The sequence below is a fragment of the Perognathus longimembris genome, chromosome 22 (genome assembly GCF_023159225.1).
Source record: "Perognathus longimembris pacificus isolate PPM17 chromosome 22, ASM2315922v1, whole genome shotgun sequence".
NCBI lineage: Eukaryota > Metazoa > Chordata > Mammalia > Rodentia > Heteromyidae > Perognathus > Perognathus longimembris.
Genome location: NC_063182.1, coordinates 14,631,634 through 14,643,968, shown reverse-complemented (window position 1 = coordinate 14,643,968; position 12,335 = coordinate 14,631,634). Strand labels below are relative to the sequence as shown.

The 12,335-nt window shown below is 38.5% G+C and overlaps 1 protein-coding gene across 2 annotated transcripts in view; it reads left to right on the top strand.

Moving 5' to 3' along the window:
- The window catches only part of Edil3 (EGF like repeats and discoidin domains 3), a 413,819-nt gene that overhangs the window by 300,457 nt on the left and 101,027 nt on the right, over positions 1-12,335 (top strand). For both annotated transcript variants that reach the window (XM_048331381.1, XM_048331380.1), the window contains one exon: positions 7,496-7,680. In XM_048331381.1, the coding sequence (XP_048187338.1) occupies positions 7,496-7,680 (185 nt within the window). The remainder of the gene's footprint in view (positions 1-7,495; positions 7,681-12,335) is intronic.

Sequence of the window (12,335 nt, the reverse complement as noted above, 5' to 3'; positions counted from 1 at the left end):
CTGCCATCCAAGCAGTGGCTTACTGACTCTAGATGCTCCATCGCTTTTGTCCCAGGAGGAGTGACTTTCCACTGGACTTGGACTCAGGGCCTGAGCGCTGTCCCCCAGCTCTCCAGCTCAAGACTAGCACCCTACCACTCTGAGCTCCACACAACTCCGTTCCCAGCACTCTGCTGGCTGATTAGAGACAAGTCTTTCACAGGGACCTTTCTCTGCCTGGGCTGGCTTTGAACTGCAGATTTCAGATCAGTGAGTCTTAGAAGAGGCCACTTTACTCCAATTAAAGGCCAAACAGGGTGGTCCACACAGAAGTAGTTTTTAAGCATGCTCTTACCTGGAACTTATTAAGGGCCAGTATTAGATCTTTGACAAACTTGTAGGAATCACCTGTGCTTCTCTGTGGGCCTGCTGGAAACTGTTACAAAAAACTTATAAAGAAGCTGGAATGGCAATTAAACATTTTGGTAGCCATAATTCTCCTTTTCTCACTTGGCAATAATTATTTAGGACAATTTTACTTCCAAATTTCTTATCTAGAAATGTATTCTTGATTTCCAAAGCCTTTTTAACACTAACACAACACTTTAGGTTCTATCTGCATTGGAAAAATTGAAGCTCACAGGGATTCTGAAAGCAGGTGCCGCCCATTGCCTATGGGCCACTTGTTTCAAAAGAGCCTCTTTTTTTTTTTTCCTTCAGTCCATTACTGCATGGCATGAAGACCTTTGAACTCAAATGACAATTTTTCCTTAATGCAAGAATTACAATTAGAAATACTTATCCATTCAGCTTTCCAATATATTAGTGAGAAACATTGGCCCATTTTGCCATTTCTTCCTCCATACATAGAGTTAGTGAGAGTTTACTTCTATCCCCATTAGTTGAATATATATATATATATATATATCCTTTTAAATCCAAATTTCTGACACTTAGCGCTGCCCTTCCCCCAGCCCTGGGACAGTGTGGGAGGGAGCCCCTCCCACCTTCCGGCCTCAACCGGAAAAGAAGCCCCCCACCCCTCGGGAGGTGAACACGTGCATGCCACCATGATAGGGTTGTCCAGCCCCCAAAGGAAGTCCCATGACATCACTTGAGGGGCAGCCCAGTCAGCCAATCAGTCAGTCACCCCAAGTCCTTCCCCTTCCATCTTTGTCATTGTAATAAATTTCTCTGGCCCGCCCTCTGGGGACTGAAACACATCCCACCATCTCCGCATTTCCCTGGTGCCTTCTCCCCCCCACTCCTGGTAACATGTGAGGGGACTGGGGGGAGGGGAGGCTTCAGCAACCTTTCCTCAACTTAGTGCAAATCCACGAGGGTACACCTTCATTTCCCGTGGGCGGGGAAATAAGGCCGAGTGCTCTCTCATAGTTTTTGGAGTTCAACTATTTCTCCCCAGGAAATTGGGGAGAAAGGGATCGTCCAGATCCCAACAACTTAGCTCCAATTAAGCATTTTTTAACTCTAGTTCCTCTTTAAAACAATGCAATAATCCTTTAAAGCATTTGGTAATGCCCAAACTTGATGACCATTTGAATTTAAACTTAAACTCACTTAATTTTACATCATGCTAACAGTCTTGAACATGTTCACACTCACACATTCACACACACATACATATTCAAAAGATCTTAAAGCGCGCAGAATAAGCATCAGCCGTACGTTTTCCAGTGGCAAGGGGTATCTTACTCCTGCAACACCCAAATTTTAAGACAAAAACCTTTAACAAATGATTTTAGCATTCTTCAGCATCATTTTCCAGGGCTTGATAGTCTTAGTAAAACATTTTTAGTCTTAGTAAAACATCTTAGCACACCAAATAATTTTCTGCTTAAGAAGGCTGGGTGGGGGTCCCCCCAGAGTTCTTTCTTTATTTTTTTTTTTTTTGCGGACACTCACACAGATTGTGAGCTGTCGCCTGTACATATCATGCAGGTTTGATACAAAAGAGACTGTTAGACTTACAAACACAGACGATAGCGCTGCGCAGTGGGGTCACTCCCCACCGCCTGCAGGTGGCTTGGGCTGGCACCATGTCTGCCCCATCGGTGGCAGCTGCGGGTCAGGACTTGGGGCTGATGCCTCCGTGCCCTGGGCTACCGGTGCCAGGATTGGTCGGGACCCTCCAGAGCAGAGGGCACAGCTGAAACATTTTAAGAAGGGCCGAACCCAAGCTGGAATGTCCCTGTCAACTAGTTCCCTCCAGATGTCTATATAAGGAATCTGGTCTAGATAGCCTAAATGAGGGGCATCGATTCAAAGCTCCCCTCAGTTGGCCAATTAGCCTCAAGGATGGGCCATTCTGACTTGCACAGGGTGATTTTCCTCCTTATGGGCTACACCTCGGTTCTGAGCTATCTCCTTGACCTCCCTCCAGTGAGCTAGGGTCAAATCTAGGGGGCTAGATGGAGGTCCCCAAGATAGAACGCTACCCATAGCTCTGATCAGATGTTTAGTTCAAAAGGCTACAAAAAAACAATACAACACACAGGCCTGAGAATAAGAAAAGCTATGAGTTGGAGATCTCCTAGGTTGGCCCACAAGCCTCCTCCTGCAAGCTAAGCAGCAGGAGCAGACCTAAGTTGGCCCACAACCTCCCGCAAGGGTGGAGGAGGAGTGGACCCAAGTGGACTCAGGTAAGGGTGGAGAGTCTGGGGCGTCCCCCAGTCTCCCCGGGATAGCCGAGTAAGCACGTCCGCTTCTACAACCCCTTCAAGAACCCCTTTAAGAAATAAGCAAAAGCAAAACAGACAGACAAACAGACAAAACAGCGCTGTTTCCTTACCTTCGGAGTCTGGGGTCTCAAGGGTCTCTGGGGCGATCCCAGACGAGCCCCCAAATGTTGTGCCAAGTCGCGAGACAACCACCAAGAAGGCCACCAAGACTCAGACAATCCGAAATGCAAAAGCAAGGCAAGGCTTTATTCAAGCAAGCTGCAACTCGGGCCACGTCCTACCCACCAACACAGCGGAGGTTAGGAGGAAGCCCCGAGCTGCGATTACACAGAGCTTATAAAGGCAAAAAACAAAGTTACAGCAATCAGGTGTTCAAGCAAGCAAGATTACGGGTACAAATCTGATTGGCTCAGGGCTCAAGGCATTCTAGGGGTGGTTAGAGTTAAGCATTCCCAGGAAATTAGAGTTTTTGACCAGCTGGGCCCTAATAAGCTTGCCCTGGGTTTGCTCATAACGGGGGCTACCTGAAAATGGGGTACTCTACTCTTCATTCCCCCCTTCAGTGTGTGTGTGTGTGTGTGTGTGTGTGTGTGTGTACTTCTTTCATATTTATAATTCCTCCATGGGGAAAAATAAATACATACTTTGTATCTCCTTCCCTCCTTGCATTTAGTTTTTGATACCTAGAAAGTGAGATTTTTCTAAAGATAAAAATTGGTATTAAAAATAATCTATGTTTGGGGCTGGGGATATAGCCTAGTGGCAAGAGTGCCTGCCTCGGATACACGAGGCCCTAGGTTCGATTCCCCAGCACCACATATACAGAAAACGGCCAGAAGCGGCGCTGTGGCTCAAGTGGCAGAGTGCTAGCCTTGAGCGGGAAGAAGCCAGGGACAGTGCTCAGGCCCTGAGTCCAAGGCCCAGGACTGGCAAAAAAAAAAAAAAAAAAAAAAAAAATCTATGTTTGGGTTGAACATGGTGTCTCATACCTGTAACCCCAGCTACTTGGGAGGCAAACATCAAGAGGATATTTGCAGCTAGCCTGAACAAAAAGTTAGTAAAACTACATCTGAACCACTAAGCTGAACAAGTTGGCCTAAGTCTCCAATCCTAGTTATATGGGAGTCAAATATAAGAAGACTCTGATCCCAGGCTTGTCTAGGGAGAAAACAGGATCCCATCTGAAAAGTAACCTAAACCAAAAAAGGGCCGAGATTGCAGCTCTATAGGCTCTGAGCTCAAACCCCTTTTTAATAGGTCAAGTAACCAGTATTTAAGGAAATTAGAATTATTTGGCCAGATGAGTGAATTTGTTTAAATTGGATTTTCATCTTCTATATTGTGTCTTTTATGAAACCACCAACCAACAGTTGTATTGCCAATAATTGTACTGAAATCTTTTTTTTTTCCTTATGTTGGCAATTTGAAGCAGCTTGTAGACTGTCAATACATCTTAGCAGAATTATTGTGGCAGAGTATTTGTACTGCATGTCTCTATATCACCACAGGCCACTGTCATTCCTAAGCCATTCATCATAAAGCAATCAAGGAGAAACACAGTGTGATTAGGTCTGCTCTAAGCCCTGTGGTTTTTAGTTGCTTAACGTCACTTTCCCCAATTTGTCAGTCTTGTGATTCACGAGGATCAGTCTCATTCATGACACAGTTACACCTCTAAGGTGCAAATATATTTCACTGTCAAGTTTTACAAGAGGTTATATTAGATACTTAACAGATTTTATTAAAAAGAAGAAGGAGGAGGAGAGAAGAGGAGGAGGAGGAGGAGGAAGCAGTGAGCAGTCTCCCCACCCCACAAATTGATTTTGAAAATTTCAGCAGAGGCTAATATTATCTCTCAGTCGTTGTTTACAGAGGCTAGAGTGATCCACTTCAAATATAATCCATTTCCACGTTAATACTCCATTTTGTTCAGGCTCTGCCCACACTGATAAAGGAGTTAATTAGTTTATATGCATGAAATCATATGGATGAAAGGAAAAATTGTTGCTATGAAACACTGAGAGAGGCTGAGAGAGAGAGGTTAGTGTACTATTTAGAAGTAAGCACTGATATAACATCCCCCTCTTTCCTTCAGTTGAGTGTAGTGCTGCAAGTCTGCCTTATTGTGTACAATAAACTGTCATATTGTCTTAAAACTTGCATGGGGTATCAGCACTTAATATCTTCCCAAACACTTCCAAAGGACATATTTCAAATCATCTGACAGAAATAGATGACAAATTATGTTGAGAATGAAACAGATCATGGCTATAATTATAGGAACAAACCCCATTTATTCGTTTTTGAGCAAGTAATTATTTAGCATTCATTGATGGTTAAATTCTCAAAAGCAGAGTCATGAAGCAGAGTCATGTGTGAAATAAATTTTATGACTAAGCAGAAATTCTAGAAAGCATTTTTTTCTTATTCATTCCTACACATATTATGTATTACACACTTTTCTCCTTGCACATCTGCAGACTAAGCAAAGTTTCCCAGACTTTGAAATAGCAGCAGGTGAGGGAAGAATGGGCCACATAAAGGCAAATAAGTCTATATTACAGCTAATTTTGGTTGGAACTGCTGAAGGTAAATGGCATACTATTATTGCTAGTGGAACTTTCTGGAATCCTTGATGGCATCTTTTCTCCCACAGAATTAACATTTAGGTTTTATCATGGGGCTCAGCATGTAGGTTTTGTCAACAATACTCCTGCTAAGATGACTACCAAGGGTGTCACTTTTTTATCCTGTTAGCAAAGGATAAGATTTTCCTAGAAGGTAGATTTGATGAAAAGCTAGGAGGAGGCTCAAGAGGGAAGAAGTAATCTGTATTCATCAGGACAAAAATAAGATAATTATAATGAAGAATTATCATTGGCTTCTAAACCACTCTCCAAGAGCCCACACTTAAAATGACCTCAATTTTGCAACTATACAAAGTAATAGGACATATTTTTGTTAGTCATATTCTTACTTTATATTCTTTCAATTGGAATGAGCTTTATGGAAATAATAAAAATAATCTAGAGAATGAAAATTGTCTTAATGGGTTTTTTGTTGTTGTTGTTATTTTTGGTCAGTCATGGGGCTTGAATTCTGGGCCTGGACACTGTCCCTGTGCTCTCCAGCTCAAGGCTAGTGCTCTACCACTTGAGCCACAGCACCACTTCCAGTTTTCTGGTGGTTAATTTGAGATAAGAATCTCAAGGACTTTCTGGTCCAGGCTGGCTTGAACCAGGATCCTCAGATCTCAGCTTCCTGAGTAGCTAGGATTACAGGAATGAGACACTGGTGACTGGCTACTTTGTAGTTAATTTCTTAGAACATTCTTATAGGTTGTTTCTCCTGTTGTCACCATTTTCCAAGTGTATTGCTGAGAAAACTTTTGTGAGAAACATATTTAAGTAACAGAAACAAGACAAGGCCAGTAGTGGAGGAAATATACCTAGCTGGAGAAATCTTTTCCTTTATCACTGCTTATTAATCAAGCTCAATTTGACTTGCTTGGCTAAAATATGATGATTTACTTACCTAAGCAAGTCCCCAAAAGATGACAGAATCATGCTTCTTGGTTTTATGTTTGTTTTTGTTTGTTTGTTTTGGTGCCTGTCCTGGGGCTTGAAGTCAAGATCTGAATACTATTCCTGAGCTTATGTGATCAAAGCTAGTAGTCTATCAATAAAGCCACAGTTCCACTTTCACTTAAGGCACTCTGTGGGGTGTGTGTGTGTGTGTGTGTGTGTGTGTGTGTGTGTGGTTAATGGGAGATAAAAGGCTCATGGATTTTTTGGCCCAGGCTGGCTTCAAACTGTGACCCTCAGAATTCAGTCCTGAGTAGCTAGGATTACAGGCGTGAATCACTGGTGCTCAACAGAATCATGCTTCTCTTTATGAAGTTTTCTGAATATATTTTTGTCATAGTTAAAATTTGGAACTTTTGCTCAGATGTCATGACACATCTATTGAATGAAAACTCCAATTTTGTATCATGCCAAATTTTGAAACTATCTCTTAGACCTCTGAGGATCTTCTGAGAATATTCAAGCACTAAAGGTTATCAAAATGGTTAAAATATAAGAATTCATAAAGATAAAGTTCTAGTAATATTTTTTGCTAGAATTTACTTATTTTCCTCACTTTAGCTCATCTGAAAGTCTAAACTCTATATTTGCACAATGCCTTGCCAATAGCTCACCACTGAGCAAATACCATGTTTCTTTATTCCCAAGGAGCCACGTTGATGTACCAAGAGTCAATGAAACAGATAGCACACATTTCTTAGACAACAAAATGCTGTCCAGTTTAGAATATAACAGTGGATCAGTTTGTGAAATGTTTGGTACTGTGGGAGCTCTCATTTGCAGTAATATGAAAGCAAATAAAAGAAAACCAAATATACTTTATGAGCAAATGTCCCATTTTTAAAGCCACAACGAAATTGTTGAAAACTAGGGAACTGTCATGAGCCTTCTAGTAATGAGACAGCAGAGAGTGTTTCAATATTGTTTTCATTTTGCAAAAATCATCTATCACAGAAAAATAGTTTGAATTGTCTTTCTTGTTTTCAATTTTCCCAAAATGTATTCAGATGAAATGACTTCAATTGGCTATCTTATTTTTCCATTTTGTTTCAGATTTATTTCTGATTGTAGTCCTAGTCCTTTTGTTGTTGTTGTTGTTTGAATTTTGATGATCTCTCTTTGGGAGACTGAATAACATTATGCTTAATCTTCCCTTGCCTATCTGAAATGAATATGAAAAGGATCCAAGATGATAAATTATTTTTCTCATGGAGCCCATCTCACTTTCTTTAGGCTGTTCTGAGCCTTTGGGGATGAAATCAGGACACATACAAGACTATCAGATCACTGCCTCCAGCATCTTCAGGACCCTCAACATGGATATGTTCACTTGGGAACCAAGGAAAGCTAGGCTGGATAAGCAAGGCAAGGTGAATGCCTGGACCTCTGGCCACAATGACCAGTCACAATGGTTACAGGTAAGTTTTTCCAACACTATTTTGCCACCTAATCTCCTCTGCCGAAGAATTCCTGCTGGCTAGGTGAATATCAGAGTCATTACCTTTATCTTAACTGTGCTTTTGTCTTGGACTTATCTAAAATTGTAAAGAGAGATTATTTCTGATCCTATGTCCCTGGGTTACTTTTACTCTGGTGTTGGTTTACAGATGGTACTGTCACATTGACACAGAAGCTTGTGCCAGATTATACTATCTATAGGTCAATTGAGTCATACTTCAATGTATTTGCATTTAAAAATTTCATCTTCTCTAATGTGTTGTATTAATATTGGTTTTGAAAGTGTGACAGCAGGAATCCAAGACACTGGAATTATGGTGATGACCTGCAGGTAATCTCCTACTATCCTAGCTCTTGCACATTAGCTCTTTAACTCTGGTTGCTAAGCAATAGAGCAATCTGATTACACTCTCATCATAAAGCTTGCTTATATAAGCAAAACATACATTCAGCAGAATCTACCATTTGCAAATGAAGTAAGGCTACAGACAAGGCTTTTTAAAGGAGTGTTTTTGCAATGCATTTACATGAGGGGTATTTTTTTGTATTTTAATTAGCATGCTTTAATACAGGGTTTCATTGTAACAATTCTATGAATACATACAGAGCACTTTGAGACCTTTGCCCTTCTATCATATTTCTATACTTCTTCTTGGCCTCCTTTTTTTTCTTTTCTATTATTTGAAAGGTTTTGGTTTTATTATGTTGTGCATGTGTATACATAGATATAGATAAACAAATATAGATAGACAAGGAACTAAGCTGTAGATATGTAGATAAAGAGATATAAATATATCAATATGAGGACATACACACATAATATATATGTATATATCATGTAACCTTGTCATATTTATTATTTGTTTTCTTGATGCTCTGCTGAACAATTTTAGTAGTTAGCAAATATGATATACAATAATGTATGGTATTTAATATAAGTAACTTTATAGATAGGGAGTACATAATGTACAGACATATTACGCATACACACACACACACACACACACACTTAGAGCTCTATTTTCACTCTACCACATTTGCTTTATTTTTCCCCTTGGTATACCCAATTAAATAAAATTAGGACCTAGTGATTATTCTTAGTCTGAAGAAAATGATTTTAGTAGATTATTTGTATCTGCTTTGAACTGAGTCTAACAATGGTTAAATATCCATATGTCTGAGAGTTTACTAATTTCTGAGCAAAAATACTTCAGTGGACCTCCACATACAAACTTACACATATTACATATACATATTATATATGACTTATATACATATTATATGTGATTTATATATATAAGTATATATAAGTGTGTATAAGTATATATATGTGTGTATCTATACAGAGAGAGAGAGAGAGAGAGAGAGAGAGAGAGAGAGAGAGAGAGAGAGAATCTATCTAGATTCCTATATTCTAATATAGTGCCCTGGTCTCACATCAGTGCTTACTCTGTTAAGGACATTTATTTAACATGTTAACTTGTGAGCTACCTAAGCAATATCATATGATACTTGTGAGGAACCAGTAAGCATTAGCACTGTTGTTTCCCATAGGATAATACTTAATTTCTACAACATATGCCTTCTTGAGCTTGCATAACACAACACTTTATTTTCCTCCTAGCCGGTCTCCAACTGTTCTTCCTAATTCCACCTCCTCTCACTGTTACTCTGCTCCTAATGGCTCTTTCACTGGCTCAGATTTTTTGATTTAGCAATTGCTGGTGATTTCAGCTACAAAAATGGAACCTAAAATTATCTCTTATTGCCATTTTATGGGCTCTGCGTCACCCCTCTTTCACATCAGCTTTCTAGTTTCTAATGCACAAAAATCTGTTTCTCGGGTTGGCATACATGATTGTGTGTGTGTGTGTGTGTGTGTGTGTGTGTGTCAGCATGCCTGTGTGCATGAGAGCAATTCAAAAATGTAAGCAGTATTTTCTTTGTTCCTTGTTTAAAATCTTTGAATTGTTTTCTCTCAGACTAAGGAGAAAAAAGAAAGAAAGGAAGAGAAAATACATTCCTTAATATAGCCTGTAAACCTTTGCATGCTTGGCCCCATTTCATCTCTTCCTATACTCTGAAATTTGCTTCTGTATCTCAGCCCAAACACACTCTGTCTCTTCCAATCCCATCGCAATAGTCCCCTTCCTGGGGGAAACAAATAAGAAGAGATCAGCATTGCCACCTTTCTTACAATTAAACCTTTAGCTACATGTTGGACATAGCTTCCTCTGGGAAGGTTGGGATGGGGTGGCAGATGCATCCTAATCTTGTGCATATACGATCTCTCCTCTCTAGTCTCAACTGATCTCTGGGGGAAATGTTCCAAGAACCCTAGTGAAGATCTTTATCAATAGACATTACAGAACCCTATAAAGGTTTTTGATTTTGTTTCTGTTTTTCTCCTATATGCCTTGAAGCATTGCCACTTAGTGACAAGTTAAATTTGTCTGCCTGTACATTATGCCTTAGTAACTCTTGTGCTTTGGGTCTATTATGTATTAAAATAAGGATCTTTTTTAACAGAAGCATTTGGATATATTGACAATCAATCTGTTTATCAGATGAGATGTCTCCATACTGACTAATGGGCAGATAGCTCATACAAGATGGATACCTTTAAACAAGGAGATAAAGCAAGTCCTAGTATGACAGGGCAAAACAACATAATATTTCATCATACTATTCAGAATGGAATGCCATGGAAAACTTATTAAATGCTCATTCGCTTCTGGAAATTTCTGTTTTCGTTTTTTACATTGATTCTCACTATGCATGGGTGCAGTTTTGAAAAGTAAAAACAAAATAGATTTGTTATTATGTGATTATTTTCTCTATAATTCTTTCATTCTTTTCATAATTCATTTCATTTCTTGGAACTTTTCATATGTTTTCATGCTAGGTTGTGTGCTTCATGAAGTATTGGGCAATTCTCATCATTAACTTTCTCAAGTGTTTTTGTTGTTGTTGTTATTTTGTTTGTTTTTAGCATGTAACTATGATCAGTAACCATACCTGCCAAGTGATGGGCAGTGAATACAGATTTGTTGAATGAAGGATTCTGTCACAGAGGAATTCAAGTTGTGTATTCTGGTCTATACTTCATATACACTTGATCTTCAAAATAAAAGGACAACCATGGGGACAGGGGAACTAAGACTCAAACCTAGGGCTTCACACATGCTAGAAAGACATTCTACTATGAGTTATAACATTTCTGAGCTTATGAAAAGCATTTTTATAAGAAACCTCAAATTTTGTATCAAAGAGCAGGTCTTATTTAAAACTCTAGATCTAAATTTTAATAATATACAACTTTCAATTTTTTACTTGGAAAAAAATCACCTTTTTTACATTTGACAATAATGAGCATGAAGTTATTTTTGTTGCTGTATTATTACATTGTAAAATATTCAACTCATGTCTCAATTTAACTGAGTAGATTTATTATTCCTGAGAAATAAAGCCTTATAGAATAAAATAAAATATACCCCAAAGGTATCTCAGACAGCCTGGAAGACTCTAGAATTATCCACATAAAGGGATTGCCAATGGCATATTTTTAGAAAGGTAAGAATGAAACAAATATTTTCTATATGAATTAGGATATGATTTCAGTGCAAGCAAGCCTCTATCCATCACTTTGTTTGAGATGGCTTTTCAACTATTGCCTTAAAGTCACTTGCATACTGGAATTGATTCCTTCATGATAACAGATTTTTCTGTCAATCCAAGGACCAGTTCTTGCAGTAAAGGTCTAATTTTTGTTATGTCAAAACACATCCAGATTCACCAAGGCAAAGCAAATTGACATATTTCCTTTTGTTTATTTATTTTTCTGACATTATACACAAAAAGCTCCAAATCTCTGACTATTTTTAGTGCTTGGTCCCTCAAGAGAATGTCATCTATTCAACTGTACATTGTTAGCATTGGTGTTGCTTAATATTTTTGTTGAAAATAAGATTAACATTTCCATATGACATTCCTGATTTTTGAGCTGTTGATAAAAGAATCAATTTATAAACTTAATTGAGAATTCAGAAATTGTGTATTTCATTGTCTTTCTAAATAAAATGCATCAATTTTGATCAATAACTATGCAGAAAAGAAGCCATTTTAGTCATTTAAATATCTTTCTGCATTATTGATAGCCAATTGAGTTTTTGAGGAGTTTCTTTCATATACTAATGACATATGTCATTTCTAATGAAACATAGTTTGTGTCAAACTAATATGTCTAAGTCAAATCAGATCATATTTGGAAATATAATAGTCCTAAATCACACCTGCTCCCAACATTCTTAAACATAACTGTGAAATATTTGGATTGAAATTTCTGTGTTTAAATTCTATTTTATTTTTATCAATATGCACGTATATTCCTAAGTTTTTCTATAAGGTCAAAATATCTGTAAATCTCAGGTAAATTATTCTGTGTTGCTTTTTAGACACGATCATATGTAACTGATTCATTTTCTTGGGCTACTGAGTCTTTTTGTTGTTTTTTGTTTTCTGTCAGTAATGGGATTTGAACTCAGAGCTCTACCACTTGAGCCACAGCTCTACTTCTGACTTTTTGCTGATTAAGTGGAGATAAGAACAACATTGA